This window comes from Bubalus kerabau, chromosome 11 (assembly GCF_029407905.1).
Source record: "Bubalus kerabau isolate K-KA32 ecotype Philippines breed swamp buffalo chromosome 11, PCC_UOA_SB_1v2, whole genome shotgun sequence".
In the NCBI taxonomy this organism is placed as follows: Eukaryota; Metazoa; Chordata; class Mammalia; order Artiodactyla; family Bovidae; genus Bubalus; species Bubalus kerabau.
This window is the reverse complement of record NC_073634.1, coordinates 47707956-47727275: the sequence shown is the minus strand read 5'-3', so window position 1 is coordinate 47727275 and position 19320 is coordinate 47707956. Positions and strand designations below refer to the sequence as shown.

General features: G+C 47.9%; 2 protein-coding genes across 2 annotated transcripts in view; both read left to right on the top strand.

Annotated features, from left to right (window-relative positions):
* The window catches only part of GCC2 (GRIP and coiled-coil domain containing 2), a 128192-nt gene that overhangs the window by 23952 nt on the left and 84920 nt on the right, over positions 1–19320 (top strand). The window lies entirely within an intron of this gene.
* LOC129623145 (sulfotransferase 1C1) lies at positions 4144–19080 on the top strand. Its single transcript, XM_055540253.1, has 7 exons — positions 4144–4315; positions 7366–7494; positions 9009–9106; positions 15152–15278; positions 17074–17168; positions 18551–18731; positions 18968–19080. The coding sequence occupies exons 1-7, from the start codon at positions 4144–4146 to the stop codon at positions 19078–19080; spliced, it is 915 nt and encodes a 304-aa protein (XP_055396228.1).

The window sequence follows — 19320 nt, the reverse complement described above, 5'->3', positions numbered from 1 at the left end:
GCTTTGTTAACAATAGTAAGTAGATGGAATCCTAAGCAAACAAAATAAATCCCATTGCTTTCTTAACCTTTTGACTTTTAGCCCATCGGAATTCTATGTACTCTCTAGACCAGGGATGGCCACCAGGCTCTATGTTTTAGCAAACGCTTTTCAGTGTGGGGGTGATACGCTGGAAAAAGGTTGAAAGAATTCCTAGGACTCATCTGGGGGCGTTGGGAAGGTGTCCGGGCAGTTACTGAGGTCACTCCAGGAACAGGAGACGCCACTGCAGCTTCCACAGAGCCACTGCTCTTTGTCCTTGTAATTCCAAACGGCTTGCCGGGACCAGGAAATAGGCAGCCACGGAACCAAGGGCCAGGCTGTGGTCTGGGAAGACGGACCAGAGGGGATGACCAGGGTGCCCACTGGCCACTTCCCTCACCTTCCCGCCTCTGCCTGAACACTGAGCGAAGCCGCATCCCCGCCCACCTTAAGCAGGTCCTATTTCAAGGGAACCAAGGGGCAGGACCAGAGAGGAACTGCTCCCCAGCCTCCTCCACTGGCACAGGTCCGGGCTTCAGGAAGCAGGCGGGAGAAAAGCCTGCAAGAGGGAGTCCTCGGGGCAAGCACACAGGAGCAGAGATCAAGGTTGGTGAGCCACTTGCCTGGGGTCCTTCCCCATCAGCTCAGCCCCCGTGGAGGAGGACAGAGCAAGCATCCAGGAGGGGGATGTGCTGGCTGCTTGCTCCTGCTTATACAGAAATAACATTTTTCTCAAAGACAGGAGGCAGAAAATTACTTCCCACCCCTCATCCTAGACTTTCCTGAAGCCTCTGTCCCTGGATCCCAGGCGGCCTTTCTAGGGGTTCACCTGGGATCCCCTGAGAAAACTCCAGATCTATCCCTCCCTGCAGGGGGCCAGGCCGCCACCTCCACCCATTGAAGCAAGTCCCCAGGGAACATGGAGGTGTTTCCAGTGTGGGCCCAGATCCCCCAGGAAGTTGGGCCAGGCTCTTTGCCCAGGGTCTTACCCCAAACTCAGGTCCCTGCTGTTCGCTGGAAGTGTTTTGAAAAGAACAGACAGACAAACTGAGGGCAGATTCAGGGCCCAGCAGGCAGTCCACAGAGCCGGGTGACCAGAGGCCTTCTCAGCTTTGCTTGTGGCTTCAGGAAGGGGCCCCACACCCCAGGCCAAGAAAGGGCTGGGCAGTGGCCAACACAGAAGGTCAGGAGAGCCCTTTGTGGGGGGATGGGGAGGATGGCCGGCAGGAGGGTATCCCAGGATCCCCAAGCCTCAGCCCAAGGGGACGCATTGACCACGGCTTCAGGAGAGAAGGAGGCTGAGGCAGTGGTTTAACAGCTGTAACCAAGTCAGACTCCCATCATGTGAGTCCTCAGACCAGCACGGGAGGCCCCAGGTGAACGGGACGGGGCTCCTGCCATAGAAGCTCAAAGTAGTTCGTTTCTGGATTTCTAGATTTCCAGAGCAAGGTTTGCCCAAGTTCCGCTATTTCTGTATGCCACTGAAATTGCTTTTTACTAAACTGAATATGTGTAGATTACCTTTTAATTTAAGAAAGAATGTGTTTTTTAGGTTAATGTTTTTCTCTTTTGACTCAGTAGAGAAGTTTACAAAGTTTAAAACATATCCAGGGAGGTCTTTTCTGCCAATTTACAGGATAAAGAAGTTTTACATTAAGCCAAAAATGATAGCTTAAGGAACTTCCAGTTCTACTGACAAAACCAGATTACTTGAAAACCCTCCCAATAGAAACAGCAGAAAGTTCTGAATGCAGATAACAAGCAGCCCTTTAAATGTGCAGCCACACGTGGTGTGGGGACAGGATGACCCCTCATGTGCTCGGTGACAGCTCTCGGTCCAGGTGTCGCCTGCATGTCACTCCATCACGAAGGCACATTGTCCATCTGTAACCTCTGGGGTGAGACTCTGAGTCTGTGAAGAGCCTGTTTCTGCCCCTAGTTTATCCAGGGGTGGTCAGCATCCACTGGTGGGGTTTTTTCTATCACTCCTCCCCAGTTTGTTAGCAGGCCTTTTTCATAGAGGTCAGCTGAGAATCTTCAAAAGCAGTCACAGAGCTGGGCAGGAGCCCACTATCTGAATGAGCAAAGAGCTCCCATACGTAAAGGGCTGTCGGTCATGAGTGCAGGACGAGAAACTACAGGGCACTTGGGGAAAGGGCACATGGAGCAGAGCTGGCTGAGTCCCACCTGCAAAGTACCGAAGTCAGAAACGCCAGCAACATGTAATAGTCCACTAAGATGTGTAAGAATGAAGTCATAACCTGTGGGAAATAAGAAACAGACAAAATATCTACAAGTAAAAAATAATGACAATAATTGAAACTAAGAACGAGTTAAGTAACAGATTCAATACAATTCATACAACAGAGGCAGGCTGAAAAGAATGACATTGACTATAGCCAAAGATAGAGTGAGTAAAGGCTAGGAGATTTGAGGACAGAAACTGAAGGTCAGACACAGAGCTGGCTGGAGTTCCAAGGAAAGAACAGGGAGAAGAGGAAGAAGGGCTGAGAGTGTTCCAAATCGATGACACTCGTGATCCTGAAACCAAAAGTGCAAGTTCCAAGAAAGGTAAATAAAAACTTACACCAGCCTAGATAAACAAAGAGAAAATACTGTTTTTAAAACTAGAGAAGAAAGACATTCTACTTAAAGAACTGAAAGCAAAATTCTCAATAACAGAAAGAGGCCAGAAAACAATGGGATAATTAGGTTGACAATAAAAGGAGAGCAAAATGTATACCTGGCAACACTACTTAAGAGCCATGTAGGTCCATCAGTAAGGGAACAATATACCCATACATACTGGCTGCCCGCATGGCTCAGTGGTAAAGAACCTGCCTGCCAGTCCAAGAGATGTGGGTTCAATCCCAGGGTCAAGAAGATCCCCTGAAGAAGGGAATGGCAACCTATTCTTGCCTGGAAAAATCCCACAGACAGAGGAGACTGGCAGGCTACAGACTATGGGGTCACGAAGAGTCGGACACGACTGAGTGACTAACACTTCTCAGACTGGCTTGTTTTGCTTGGTATATTCATTGAAGCTTCCTCCATGTCCTTTCATGGCTTGACAGTTCATTTCTTTTTGGTGCTGAGTAACAGTCCATTGTGTGAATGCACCATGGCTTTTTATCCATTCCCTATAAGGGCTTGGATTCCAGGTTTGAGCACTTGTGAATAAAGTGCCATGGATGTCTGTGTTCAGGTTCTGTATGGACACGAGCTTTCAACACATGCTCATGTGTCATCTGTATCTTTGGTGGGGTGTGGTTTAGCTCTTTTGCCCACTTTTTGATCATGTTGTTTGTTTTCTTTCTGTTGTGTTTTAGGAGTTCCCTGCATAGTTTGGATAACAGAACTTTATCAGATATACCTTCTGCAAATATTCTTCCTAAGCCTGTGGCTTGTCTTTCGTTCTCTAACAATCATTATATTTTAAGACAGAATATTCGATACTGGCTATGCCTGTAGTCCACCAAATCCAGCTGAGTGTAAATGGAAAAAATGAGCAAGATAAAAATAAAAATATTGGCAGAAAAACAAAACAACAAAATATGCTAATGGATACTGTCATTCAAAAAATAGCTTCTACTCGTAAATAGACTGAAAAAATTAGGAATCCATTTGAACTCAGAAAATTGACATTATTCTTTAGCAAGTCAGATTTTTCCATGGTAGACATCCCAAGGTCATGGGGCACAGAGTAGCAGAAAGATAGCACATATGGAAACAGAATCACACAATACTGTTTGATAGTCTGTTGCCTGCAACCATCTTTTGAAAATTATTTTTTAAAATTTCCTAATTTCTTCCTAATGAAGAAGATTGTCTGTTTTATATTTGGGGGAAGATGTGAAGAATCAGCTTTAAATAAAACATTCTGTTTTTTCCAATTTATATATTTTAAATAATGAAGTAATTTAAAATGCTCAAGGTCCCACAGTTTTTACTTCTCTCACTTCTTAGGTTAACATTAAACATAATAATGAATTTCCAACACATCTCTCCTAAGTTTCTCAGAGAATCTTAAATTTTAAAAGAAGGAATGACTGTTCAAAGCTTTAGAAATGACATAACCACCCCTTTCTTTTATGTACCAGTGAAATAGTCTCACCGACAAAGATGTCTTTGGAGGAGATGAAAGATCTTCACCTGGAGGAGAAATACCTGCAACCGGAAACCAAGGAAGTGAACGGAATTCTCATGACCAAGATGATAAGCGATAACTGGGACAAAATCTGGAATTTTCAAGCCAAGCCTGATGACCTTCTCATTGCAACCTACGCAAAAGCAGGTAGGTTGAAGAAAGTTGAGGAGGGGGGCTTCAGCAGAGCCGGGATGCCTGGGGGTTCTTCAGATTTTAAAATTGCAGGTTTTCACCAGGGTCAGACGCTGGCTTCCCAGGTAGCGCTAGTGGTAAAGAACCCATCTGCCAATGCAGGAGACAAAGGAGATGTGGGTCCAATACCTGGGTCAGGAAGATCCCCTGGAGGGCAGGGCAACCCACTCCAGTACTCTTGCCTGGAGAATCCCATGGATAGAAGGGCTACAATCCAGGGGTTGCAGAGTTGGACACAACTAAAGTGACTTAGCACACAGTTCCTGAAAAAATGAAAACCACTCTTATTGATGCACACCAAACCCCCAGAGTCCACGAGCCTCCTTTTTATTTCGGTCCCTGATAGAGGAAGAAACGGAGAAGGCAATGGCATCCCACTCCAGTACTCTTGCCTGGAAAATCCCATGGACGGAGGAGCCTGGTAGGCTGCAGTCCATGGGGTTGCTAGAGTCAGACATGACCAAGCAACTTCACTTTCACTTTTCACTTTCATGCATTGGAGAAGGAAATGGCAACCCACTCCAGTGTTCTTGCCTGGAGAATCCCAGGGACGGGGAAGCCTGGTGGGCTGCCGTCTATGGGGTCGCACAGAGTCGGACACGACTGAAGCGACTTAGCAGCAGCAGCAGCAGAGGAAGAAAAAGCCAGCCTCCCACAGAATCACATGAAAGCGCAGAGTCTTAGGAACAGCAGGAAGCTCCTAGGGGAAGCCTGTCCTCCTCCCCAGGCTCTCCTGCACGTGGAGATGGAGCTGGAACTGAGCGTTTTGCCCAATGGGAAAAGCGCAAGTGGTGTTAGTCCAAACCTGCATGCATACAGAGGGAAGGAATGGGGAGGGGGCGGGGGGCGGGGTGACACAGAATCCTACAAAAGGGAGAGAAGCTTGTGGGGAGAACCAGAAGGGAAGAAGCAGAGAGGCCAGGCTCTGCAGTTGGAGGAGCAGAGACCTCAGAACCCAGAGGGCTGGATGGAGTGTGAGAGGGAACCCCCTCAGTTATGTATGTATCATTCAAGCAGTAGGGCCAAGGAAGGCAGAAAATTTTTGAGCTGTAGCCAGCCTGGGAATGTCTCTCTGTGGCCAGTAGACGCTGCAAGAGGAGTCTGAGATGCTCAGAACGAGGAAGATTGCAGGGGGTGCCCCTGCCCCATGGTTCCTAACTGGCCATGTCACCGTGTGTGTCTCTCCTCCGTAGCTCAGGACGCCTTCCCTAGCCTCACACTGCTCCTACCACACAGCACTGCCAACCATGCCTGCTCAGAAAACTAGATGGTGGGGAGAGAGTGGGGTGGGGAGCCAGGAGTGAGGAGTTGCTCCTGCTTACTCCTATTGGAAGCTCTCAGTTTCTCAAAAATCATCTTTGTCTGGCTTGCATGTCTCTTGCTCAGATCTGAATTCAAATAGGCACTGTACCTCAGAGCAGAAATTTGCTCCCCCTTCACCTTGGAAATTGTGCAGTCAACCCCCCAGACTCTCCCAGAACTCTCTCTGTAGCTGTGTTCTCCCACTTCCCCCACAGCCTCTCAATCCTCCCTACACCCACACCCCATCCCCCATCCCCTGCTTAAGCTTTCTAGCATATGAATATGCCCACCTTAACCCTAGCTCTGAGGTTCCCTCCCTCGGATGCTCTGGCTTATTAATACAAGTGGACGCTCTCCTCCCCCTCTGACTGTTTCTCTCCAAAAGACCAGCTCAGCTGAGCCCACCTACCCATCCACAGTGGGCTCCACTCCTCCTCTGAACTCCCAGGGCCCTTTGTATGGTCTTCATGGCTCTTACTGGAGACCTCTCAGTTATCTGTGTATTGTCTTATGTATCAATGAGCGCCAGGCTTAGCTAAGAGTCAGGGGCAATAAATGCCTTTGATGTGAAAAGGAAAATGGACATGTGGTGGGTAGGACACATGGGCTAATTCTTTGCCCACCCACACGTCTGCATCAGTTAGGATTCAGTTTGGATATATGTATCAGGAAACTCAAAAGTAAAAGCACTCTGGAGGTTAAAGTCCAGGGCTAAAATGGTGGCTGTGCTGATCCTTAGAATCCCTGGGTCTTTGAACTTTCTGCTCCACCATCTATAGGCTTAGCTTTTGGTTTCATAGCCCAATATGACTGCTAGAGATCCAGCCATCACATGCATGTTCCAAACAGCAACAAGGAGGCAGAAAGAAGGGAATGAGGTCATGTTCCTGCCCTTTAAAGACACCTTCCCAAAATGTAATGGCATGGCCACCTTTAGCGGCAAGAAAGATTGAGAAAATAATCTTTTTATACAGCCTTTGGCTATGTGCTTGCATGCATGCTAAGTGGTTTCAGTCGTGTCCAACTCTTTGTGACCCCATGGACTACAGCCTGTCAGCTCCTCTGTCCATGGGATTTTCCAGGCAAGAATACTGGAGTGCGTTGCTATGCCCTCCTCCAGGGGACCTTCCCAACCCAGGGATCAAACCCACGTCTCTTGAGACTCCTGCATTGGAAGGCAGGTTCTTTACCACTAGGACCATCTGGGCAGTCCAGCCTTTAACTATATGCCCTGCTAAAAATTAAGGATCTATCTATTAACTTGAGAAAGATGGGGAGAATGGATATTAACTAGGCAAGAAGCAGTCTTTGGTGTATCATATCTCCTCCAACAAGACTGGAAGCTTGTTGGAGCATGGACAGTATCTGCCTCAACTTTGCATCTCCTGACATTCCTTTGAGTCAATATTCTTTCTCTCAGTCTACACTTATTAGGTTCAAAACCCTATGCCAGGTATGAGGTCTAAGGGACAGAGGAACAAAAGGCCACCCCTACTCAGTGGAGCTCTCAGTCTCACGAGAAGGCAGGTGTGGGGGAGACCTTGGCAGTGGGGACAGGGGCTCAGAGCAGAGGCCCATCCATCATGAGGGTCACGCAGGTGCTCAGCGTAAGCAGAGGTAGGTTTTACTGAATATGGGAATAATTGACGTAGAATGGAGTTGCCCAGAGAGCAGGCAGAACTGAGATTAAGTAACCCTTCCAGGCACCACCTGGACCCAGGAGATCGTGGACATGATCCAGAACGACGGGGATCTGCAGAAGTGCCAGCGGGCCAACACCTTTGACCGGCACCCTTTCATCGAGTGGGCGCTCCCCCCACCCCTCAGCTCAGGTATGTGCCGCCTGGGCCTGTGGGGCTGTGGCCTCTGTTGGGAAGGAGTCTGAGGATGGTTCAGGTTAACATACCTCTGTCAGCTGTGAGAAAAGACCCCTCAGTCCCTCTGCTGAAATATGGACTGGGCGGCTTCAGACAGCACGTCTCCTGCGATTTCTCAAGGACTCAAGAGTAGGCAGGAACATTCCACACAGGGGAGGCAGGGTTGAGGACAGCTGGTCTCCAGTGACCAGGAACCTCACCCCTGGGTCAGATATGCCCACTCCAGGAGGACTGGCTCTGCTGTGTTTCATTTCTGGCCTGTCTGCCATGGATTCAAGTTAAATTATACATAGTCCCTCTGTTATTAATATCAACAAATGGTGCACTTCACACCAAAGGTACTAAGAAATGTAGGAGAGTGCACACTTGAAGAGCTGGCAACCAGTTAGGAATGAAGGGTGTGTTTTTTTAGATTTTTCTTCTAATTGGAGCGTAATTGCTTTACAATATTGTGTTGGTTTCTGCCATACATCAGCCTAAATCAGCTATATGTATACATATGTCCCCTCCTTCTTGAACCTCTCTCCCAGTCCTATATCCCATCCCTCTAGATCATCATGGAGACTGGAGCTGAGTTCCCTGTGCTACACAGCAGCTTCTTCCCACTAGCTATCTATTTCACACATGGTCGTGTATACATGTCAATGCTCTCTCACTTCGTCCCATCGTCTCCTTCCCTCGCTGTGTCCATAAGTCTGTAAGGGAGTGTTTTTATAGAATAAATAGCAGCAAAGAGTAGCTTTGCAGTAGGACCCAACCTGATGGTGAAAAGACAGAGACTTTGGACTCAAACAGTTCTGATTTGGATTCTTATCTGGACAACCTTGAGCACATTATTAAACCTCTCAAACTCTAATCATCCCTCATTTCTAAAAATACTGCCTGTTGAAAACCCATGGTTGATTGAGCCAGTTATTCCAGCACCATCAGGCAAAAAAGTTATCTTTTCTCACATCGAATTGCCTTGGCCCCTTCACAAAATTTGAATTTTACCATCTACATATGGGCTTCCCTGGTGGCTCACATGGTAAAGTATCTACCTGCAATGCAGGAGACCCGGTGTCGATCTCTGGGTTGGGAAGATCTGCTGGAGAAGGGAATGACAACCACTCCAGTATTCTTGCCCGGAGAATTCCATGGACAGAGGAGCCTGGCAGGGGTCGCAAAAGAATGAGATGACTAAATGACTAACACACACATGCATATGGGTGCATTCTGGATTTTCTGTTCTGCCCTGTTCCATTATGTGTCCCTCTTTGTGCCAATACCACACTGTTTGATGACTGTACTGTAGCTTTATATGAAAACATATAACTTGATGACACTGGGTGGGCCGACAGCCTAGGATGTAATTTGCAATGTGGAGTTGGGTGGGGGGTACCTGGCACGTGGTGAGTTTGGCTCCAGATGCTGGCAAAACAATGGAGATACGGATGAGAAGTGTTAGTTGAGCAGCGCCCTTGTTGCAGGTCTGGATCTCGCCAACAAGATGCCTTCTCCGAGGACTCTGAAGACGCACCTGCCTGTTCAGATGCTCCCCCCTTCCTTCTGGAAAGAGAACGCAAAGGTAAGGACAGCTACACACACACACAAACAGACGTCGCTCAGTCGTGTCCGACTCTTTGTGACCCCATGGATTGTAGCCCACCAGGCTCCTCCATCTATGGGATTTTCCAGGCATGAATACTGGAGTGGGTTGCCATTTCCTTCTCCAAGGATAGCTAAGCTTGATCCAAATACTCACAGACTGTCTCCATCTTAGAGGAAACAACCCTGGACCTCAAAAGATAGGTGCCCGGTGCAGGTTCCAGTTGGGCAGTGAGCTGAGACCCCTCCCTGTACCCACCACTCCAGCCTGGATCCATCTTTCTCCCAGAATATTCCTTCTGGGTACCAGTAGACTAGACTCCAAGCAGCGCCATCCTCATCAACCATCAGCTGAGCCACGTTCACAGACAGTGAGCAATGAGGCAGGGCCCCTGCTTCCTGGGGAGGCAGTCATATCAGTGTGAATCCTCCAGGAGCCAAGCCAGGGCTGAGTAAGATGTGAAGGGGGTTTATTTAGGGAAAACCTGTGAGGGAAGAGGGAGACCCCAGAGGGTGGGGGGCCCAGGACCACGTGTGGTATCTGGAAATCATCTCCGTCATGGATAAGCTCCCAGCAAGAGCCATGCCTCTGTCCTCTATTTTTAAATTTTTGTTTTAGCAAATTGAGATCCTATAAATGCAGTGTACACTGAATGTACTAGTGTTTTGTTTTGTTTCTGATGTCAGCTTCATCAGTGAGTCTGAAAGTCAGGCTTCTCTGTCCATGGGATTTTCCAGGCAAGAGTACTGGAGTGGGGTGCCATTGCCTTCTCCGAATGAAATACAGAATATACCCCAAATATCAGCTTAGAGATTTGCAAAGAAAAGTGTAACAAACATTTGCAGAGTCAAATGCTTGTCTCAGCTGGACTGTCCATCTCTCTGTGGGCAGGCTACTTTGCAGACCCAACCACAGACCCTTCCATGCTCTGGGCTGAGCCCTTTCCAGGGGGGCTACACAGTCAAGGCTGTTTAGCCAAGACACTCTCTACTTAGTGCAAAGCTTGGAGATGCAATGTGAGTGGCTGCTTTTGAGTTTCTCTGCTCTGGTTTCCGTGGTGCTCCATCACCTCATCTCATCCATCTCCCATCAGAGGTGCCATAGGTTTCCATATATCAAATGCTATCACCTTATTTGCTGCCCTGAGATTACACCCAGATCACCATGACTTTGAAAACATCTTGATTTATTCCTACAGACAGTTAACGTAATTTCGGTGCTCTAGAACGAATATTATTTCCAAATGATGTTTTTAGACTCAAAGTCAGAAGACACGCTAACATGTATTTTGTCATCAGATTAACAGCTTCTTTTTGAAACCAGGCCTTCTAAAATGTCACAGTCTCCATGACAGCACATTCTTTTATCTGCTGAGAACTGTGGATTGTTTGAGTAGGAGAAGGTGCGGGCGAGCTTAGTCCGAGCTTTTCCCATTATGATGGGGCAGTGAGCTAAATGGAGTTCCCCAAAGACACCTGCATCCCAGCCCCTCCCAAACCCTGCAAATGCACCTCACCTGTAGAGTGCACTTGGCAGGTGTGATTAAGTCGAGCATCTTGAGACTGAAGATCTTCTGGTTACCTGGACAGCCCTGAGCATCATCACAAGGATCCTGATGGGAAGGAGGTGAGAAGCTGGAAGGACAACGTGAAGGATGTGACACCTGACGCAGAAGTGGGGGCGATTCCAGGGCAGAGTTCATGCCGAGGCACACAGATGGCCTCAGGTTCCAGGAACTGCAGGGAAGTTTGTCCCCTGCCCTGGAGCCAGCCCCACGGCCAGCTGGAATCCAATCCAGTGACCCCGAGCTCCAGACTGTAAGACAGCCAACCTCTTGCTGTTTTAAGGCTCTCCACCTGTGGCAATTTGTCACAGCAGCAGCCAGAGACTCGCACAGATGGATTGCAGACTCAGAACATGTGAGCGTGTGGCCTTCGCTCCCACTTGGACATCTGACTCCAGACCGGAGGCATTTCAGCAGGTCCCCATCCAGCTGGGTCCCCCATTCTGATTACTCAGCTTCTATTTGCTTAAAGAAAAAACAAGTGATAACCAACATAAGCATTGAGAAATGTGTTTACTTGATCCTAAGACCTTGCTGCTGGGCATCCCTTTGGGTTTTCCGAGAATGTTCATGGACACTGGAGGGCTGTTCAGTGGGAGGAAAGAGGCAAAAGGCACGGTTCCTGCAGTGCTGGGCTCACAGGAGGAGCCAAGACTGCAGGACCTGTGCTAATTTGATCAGATGGAAACACCTCCCCCCACCCCCTACCCAGGGGTACTGGTCTGCTGAGTATGCACAACACAGGGAACACGCTTGAGAAACCACCCATGGGCTCCTCCCCCAGAGTGCCCTGCCTACTTTATGTCTCTACTTCTACATCTGACAGTTGATCCCACATGCAAAGGAATAAAATGGGACCACTCTCTCACACCAGACAAAAATGAACTCAAGATGGATCAAAGATCTGAATGGAAGACCTGGAACCACAAGACCCCTAGAAAAGAATACAGGTAGTACACTGTTTGATATCAGTCTCAACAATGATTTTCTTGGATTTGACATAAAAAGTAAAAATAAACAAGTGAGACTACATCAAACTAAAAAGCTTCTGCACAGTGAAGGAAACCACCAACATAAGAAAAAGACATTGTACAGGAGACAGGGATCACCATTCAGGTATGACCTAAATCAAATCACTTATGATTATACAGTGGAAGTAAGAAATAGATTTAAGGGCCTAGATCTGATAGATAGAGTGCCTGATGAACTATGGAAGGAGGTTCGTGACATTGTACAGGAGACAGGGATCAAGACCATCCCCATGGAAAAGAAATGCAAAAAAGCAAAATGGCTGTCTGAGGAGGCCTTACAAATAGCTGTGAAAAGAAGAGAAGTGAAAAGCAAAGGAGAAAAGGAAAGATATAAGCATTTGAATGCAGAGTTCCAAAGAATAGCAAGAAGCCATAAGAAAGCCTTCCTAAGCGACCAATGCAAAATGCACGAAATAGAGGAAAACAACAGAATGGGAAAGACTAGAGATGTCGTCAAGAAAATTAGGGATACCAAGGGAACATTTCATGCAAAGATGGGCTCAGTAAAGGACAGAAATGGTATGGACCTGACAGAAGCAGAAGATATTAAGAAGAGGTGGCAAGAATACACAGAAGAACTGTACAAAAAAAGAGCTTCACGACCCAGATAATCACAATGGTGTGATCACTCACCTAGAGCCAGACATCCTGGAATGCGAAGTCAAGGGGGCCATAGAAAGCATCACTACGAACAAAGCTAGTGGAGGTGATGGAATTCCAGTTGAGCTATTTCAAATCCTGAAAGATGATGCTGTGAAAGTGCTGCACTCAATATGCCAGCAAATTTGGAAAACTCAGCAGTGGCCACAGGACTGAAAATTGTCAGTTTTCATTCCAATCCCAAAGAAAGGCAATGCCAAAGAATGCTCAAACTACTGCACAATTGCACTCATCTCACACGCTAGTAAAGTAATGCTCAAAATTCTACAAGCCAGGCTTCAGCAGTACGTGAACTGTGAACTTCCAAATGTGCAAGCTGGTTTTAGAAAAGGCAGAGGAACCAGAGATCAAATTGCCAACATCCGCTGGATCATGGAAAAAGCAAGAGAGTTCCAGAAAAACATCTATTTCTGCTTTATTGACTATGCCAAAGCCTTGGACTGTGTGGATCACAATAAACTGTGGAAAATTCTGAAAGAGATGGGAATACCAGAACACCTGATCTGCCTCTTGAGAAATTTGTATGCAGGTCAGGAAGCAACAGTTAGAACTGGACATGGAACAACAGACTGGCTCCAAATAGGAAAAGGAGTCCATCAAGGCTGTGTATTGTCACCCTGTTTATTTAACTTCTATGCAGAGTACATCATGAGAAATGCTGGGCTGGGTGAAGCACAAGCTAGAATCAAGATTGCCGGGAGAAATATCAGTAACCTCAGATATGCAGATGACACCACCCTTATGGCAGAAAATGAAGAGGAACTCAAAAGCCTCTTGATTAAAGTGAAAGTGGAGAGTGAAAAAGTTGGCTTAAAGCTCAACATTCAGAAAACAAAGATCATGGCATCTGGTCCCATCACTTCATGGCAGATAGATGGGGAAACAGTGGAAGCAGTGTCAGACTTTATTTTTCTGGGCTCCAAAATCACTGCAGATGGTGACTGCAGCTATGAAATTAAAAGATGCTTACTCCTTGGAAGGAAAGTTATGACCAACCTAGATAGCATATTCAAAAGCAGAGATATTACTTTGCCAACAAAAGTCCTTCTAGTCAAGGCTATGGTTTTTCCTGTGGTCATGTATGGATGTGAGAGTCGGACTGTGAAGAAAGCTGAGCGCTGAAGAATTGATGCTTTTGAACTGTGGTGTTGGAGAAGACTCTTGAGAGTCCCTTGGACTGCAAGGAGATCCAACCAGTCCATCCTAAAGGAGATCAGTCCCGGGTGTTCATTGGAAGGACTGATGGTGAAGCTGAAACTCCAGTCCTTTGGCCACCTCATGCGAAGAGTTGACTCATTGGAAAAGACCCTGATGTTGAGAGGGATTGGGGGCAGGAGGAGCAGGGGACGACAGAGGATAAGATGGCTGGATGGCATCACTGACTCAATGGACATGAGTTTGAGTGAATTCCGGGAGTTGGTGATGAGCAGGGAGGCCTGGAGTGCTGCGATTCATGGGGTCGAAAAGAGTCGGACACGACTGAGCGACTGAACTGAATTGAACTGAGTGGGAGGAAATACTTGAAAATCCTATGTCTGATAAAAGGGTAATATACAAAGTATATGGAGAACTCACTCAACACAGAAGGAAAAAAGAAAAAAGCAAGCAATCTCTGGCTCTATCAAAATTGTAAACATACCTTCCTGTGTCCTGCAATTCACAGTGCAGACTTGGTCACAAAATTTTCCAAAATACCTTTCTGGAAAAAAAAGGCCTTTACAGCACAGGGCACCCGGGGTGGGGGATGGGAGGAAGGGGAGTGGGACAAGCCCAGAAGCAGCTCTGCCTCTCCCAGGAAGGGACAGGTCACCAGCAGCTCCAGCGGTAGATGTAGCACTGCACTGGGATCCCACGATCTTACCAGGGATGATGGTCATTGTGAGGAGGCAATTCCTCGGGTGCTCAGAAGGCAGAGGCAGCCCTGCCCTACAAGTAGGGTAGACACCCTGCTCAGTGACAGCCAACGGGACCTTCCTTTCCTCACCTGAGTAACACCTCGGGGCCTCCCCTGCCCCAGAAAGAGCAGAGGTAGCATGACTGCAGCACTTGTCATGCTAAGCAGGACACCTGAGAGAAAGCGTGTGTTGTCCCTGACTCTGCTAAGACCACAGCTGTAATCAGAACTGTGCCCGGCAAACTGGAGACAGTCACAGAAAGCACAGGTCTAGTCACTCAGACAGGATGGTCCAAGACAGCAGTCCCCAGCCTTTCTGGAACCAGGGACCAATTTCATGGAAGACAATTTTTCCACGGACCAGGGTGGGGAGCAGGGACGATGGTTTGGGGATGATTCAAGCGCATTACATTTTCTGCACCTTATTTCTGATCTAATGCTACTAATCTGACAGGAGGTACCAGTCTGAAGACCTGAGGTTGGGGAAAGTGAAAGTGTTAGTCGCTCAGTGTCTAGCTCTTTGCAACTCTATGGACTGTAGCCCCCAGGCTCTTCTGTCCATGGGAGTCTCCAGGCAAGAATATTGGAGTGAGTATTCATTCCCTTCTCCAGAGGCTGTTTCTGTCCCAGGGACTGAACCTGAGTCTCCCACATTTCAGGCAGATTCTTTACCATCTGAGCCACCAGAGAAGCCCCCAAGAATACTGGAATGGGTAGCCATTCCCTTTTCCAAGGGATCTTCCCAACCCAGGTCCTTCTAACAACACAGGCTAAGGTCTACAGTCTAAGTCCTTCAAACAACACGGGCTCTTCCCGAACAGTGACCTTTCCTGTATTATTTCCTCTGTGTCCATCCCTTTCTTGGCTGACTGCAGATCATCTACGTGGCCAGGAATGCCAAGGACTGCCTGGTATCCTATTACCATTTCTCAAGAATGAATAAGATGGTGCCAGACCCTGGCTCCTGGGAGGAGTATGTCGAGACCTTCAAAGCTGGGAAAGGTGAGCGAAAGGAAACTGAGGTCCACGCCTCCGTTTTTACTCTCCCACATATCAGAGAGGCATGGTTTCTGCTGAGCGACTGGGCTGCTCGAGGTTCTGGGAGGACACAGGTGTTGCCCAGACAGGGTTACTGTTCAGGGGTCACTGTCCAGAGGTCACAATAAGATGCTACTTAGAACACTGTGGGTGAAGGGTCACAAACTCACAGGTGATGGTGCAGGATCCAGGGGCATGGCCAGGTGCTGAGTCAGTTCCTAAGGAGACAGTCAGCCACAGGGAGCTGCAGGGAAAGAATCACCCTGCACACCCCCTGGCCCCGGGTGGGGCACAGAAGACAGAGGATCCAGTGACACTGACCATAGGGTCAACCTTGCATCGGGAGGAGGGTGGGGGTGGCTTGGGGGCCAGGGGAGGACACGGTGCACCCCCTGCCCCCATTCTCCATCACAGAGACTAAAGGGACCCAAACATCTGGTCACTGGGATTCTTCAGAATGGATTTACAGCTTCTCTTCACAGTCAGCCTGTGTTGTTCAGTTGCTCAGTCGTGTCTGACTCTTTGCGATCCCATGGACTGCAGCATACCAGGCTTCCCTGTCCTTCACCATCCCACAGAGTTTGTTCAAATTCATGTCCATTTAGCTGGCGATGCCATCCAACCATCTTATCCTCTGTCACCATCTTCTCCTCCTGCCCTAAATCTATCCCAGAGTCAGGGTCTTTTCCAGTGCGTCAGCTCTTTGCATCATGTGGCCAAAGTATTGGAGCTTCAGGTTCAGCATCAGTCCTTCCAATGAATATTCAGAATTGATTTCATTTAGAATTGACAGGTTTGATCCCTTTGCAGTCCAATGGACTCTCAACAGTCTTCTCCAACACCACAGTTAGAAAGCATCAATTCTTTGGCCCTCAGCCTTCCTTATGGTCCAACTCTCACATCTGTACATGACTACTGGAAAAACCATAGCTTTGACTATACGGGCCTTTGTTCCCTTAATCAGTGTGTTGGGGAACAGTATTTATCTCAAAACGCTGGTCTGGCCCCATGCGGTAATGTAAGGGGAACACAGACCTGCCCCCTGCCCTCGGGACAGTTTCTCATAGGGGAATAAGTTCAAGGGTGGGAACAGAAGCCACAGAATCCAGGGTACTTTTTATCAACTCCCTAAATATATCAGATCAGATCAGATCAGATCAGTCGCTCAGTCGTGTCCGACTCTTTACGACCCCATGAATCGCAGCACGCCAGGCCTCCCTGTCCATCACAAACTCCCGGAGTTCACTCAGACTCATGTCCATCGAGTCAGTGATGCCATCCAGCCATCTCATCCTCTGTCGTCCCCTTCTCCTCCTGCCCCCAATCCCTCCCAGCATCAGAGTCTTTTCCAATGAGTCAACTCTTCGCATGAGCTGGCCAAAGTACTGGAGTTTCAGCTTTAGCATCATTCCTTCCAAAGAAATCCCAGGGCTGATCTCCTTCAGAATGCACTGCTTAGATCTCCTTGCAGTCCAAGGGACTCTCAAGAGTCTTCTCCAACACCACAGTTCAAAAGCATCAATTCTTTGGCGCTCAGCCTTCTTCACAGTCCAACTCTCACATCCATACATGACCACAGGGAAAACTATAGCCTTGACTACATGAAATATATATATACATATAAAAAAAAAAATCCCTGTCTCTGCAAATAAGAATTCTAGTTGTGTTTTTCAAATGTCCTCTTTTATTTGAGACGCCAGTGCTCATTTCAGAAGCTTCAGGTTAATACTGACACCCACTTCTGTCTCCCACCCGTCAGTGCTGTGGGGCTCCTGGTACGACCACGTGAAGGGCTGGTGGCATGCCAAGGACCAGCATCGCATCCTCTACCTCTTCTATGAGGACATGAAGGAGGTGAGGGCCATGTGACCACCACCGCTTCCAGCCATGTCCTTGAGGGGATCAAACTATAGTCACACCTACTGACCACACCAGGCCTCTCTCCCTGGTGCCCTGTCCAACTCAGCTTTATCCTCAAATGATGCAACTACTTTTTCTTTTTTTCTCTCTTATTTTCTTTTTTCTTTCTCCAATCTTTATTTCTTCCTTAATATATTTATTTTATTGAAGTATAGTTGACAATGTTTCAAGTGCACAGCAAGGTGATTCAGTTATACATATACACATATATTATTTTCAGATTATTTTCCATTATAGGTTATGACAAGATATTGACTACAGTTCCCTGTGCTATACCTTTGTTGCTCATTGCATCTCTGTTTTTTACTTAGAAATCTAGCATTCTATTCATACTAAGTCATATAATACTATTCATACTAAGTCCTATTCATACTAATAAGTGGAATCAAAATGTCATACATTTTTTCCTAAAAAATCTTCCAACTTTGTTTCTGATCACAATTTTCAGATGATCCTCCACTTAGGAAGTCTCACACACTTTTACAATCTAATTAATCCTGCCACTTACAAACCATGTTTCTTCACCTACAAAATGCAAATCAGCTCTTTTTGTGCCTCAGGATATTACTGGGAAGATTTAGAAGATGACTTGTAAAGCTCCTGGCATCCACACTCCAAACCCACTCCACACACTGAAGTTTAGTCCACACAGATGCTGGCAGGCCTGGTCCCATGTGGTTCCATTCATCGAGTGTCAAGGGCATCACCGGGTCACTCTCGCACCCAGGGATCAGTGCCCTAGAATTACAAAACCACCCCTGGGCCCTTGCTGAGAGGTTCTCTGGAATCTAGTCAGACTCCAAAGGTCCTTCCTCTGCATGTCTGTGATCAGAAAGAACAGGCCACAAGGGCTTTCGTTCCTGGGTCAGTGTGAGGTCCCCTGATTCAGCCTCTGTCAGACCTTGTGTTTAACTTGCAGGCGCTGTGCCAACTCTGGTCCTAGAGTCACTCCCCTCTTTCTGTCCCTCTGCGTCTCTTCCTCCAGGGGACACGCTCCCTGCCCTGAAGCCCGTGCTCACCCTGCATGTGTGCAGGCGGGCAGGATGTTTCCGGATGGGCGTCACAGGGCTGTGCTCATGTTTCTCTCCCCTCCTTCTCGCTCAGCCTCCCTGGGGCTAGGAGAGCCCTCATGTCTATGTCCTTCCTTCCCAAGACCGTCCAGCGCCATCCACAGTCATTCCCCCAAGGAAGACACATCGACTATAATTGAGCTGCTCCCTTAAGTCATCCCTCCCCAAACAGTTTGCCTAACAGAACATCACCCCTTTGTGGAAAACCCCCAACTACTTGACTTTTTGTGACTGTTCCACATACAGGATCCAAGGCGGGAAATTCGGAAGATCCTAAAGTTCCTGGAGAAAGAGGTGTCGGAGGAAGTTCTGGACAAAATCATCCATCACACGTCCTTTGAGGTCATGAAGGAGAACCCGATGGCCAACTATACCACGCTGCCCACCAGCATCATGGACCACTCCATCTCCCCCTTCATGAGGCGAGGTGCACAAGGGAGGGATGGAGAGAGGGAGCGAGGGAGGCCCACACGCTCAGAGGTTGGACAGGACTCCAGCCCCTTTCTGTTTCCCAGTCATGCTTCCAGCTCCCACACTCGTGCTGTTGGCAACACTCCCAACAGTGTCTGAGGAGCAGACCCCATAATCTGCCCTGTGCCAGCCCCTGGGTGCATCCTCACCCAACCCCCTCCCCAGACTCACTGACGTTTCGCCTCCTTGCAGGAATGCCTGGGGACTGGAAGAACTACTTCACGGTGGCTCAGAATGAGGACTTTGACAAGGACTACGAGAGGAAGATGGCTGGGAGCACCCTGACCTTCCGCACGGCCCTCTGAGTTTCGGGACCCAGCAAGGCCTCCTCACTGACCTTAGACATGTGAGCCTCACCATCAGGATGCTGAAAACAATGACTCCCTCCCTTTCGTCCTGACCTTTGCATGCTGTCTGCAGATCCCATGTCCCAAGATACACAAAATACAATCAAACACTGAGTAGAAAGAAGTTTTAAGTTAAATTGCTTGGTGGTTCACAGAGGCTCAGCCATGTAAGGAGCTGGAGCAAAGTAAATGCACGAC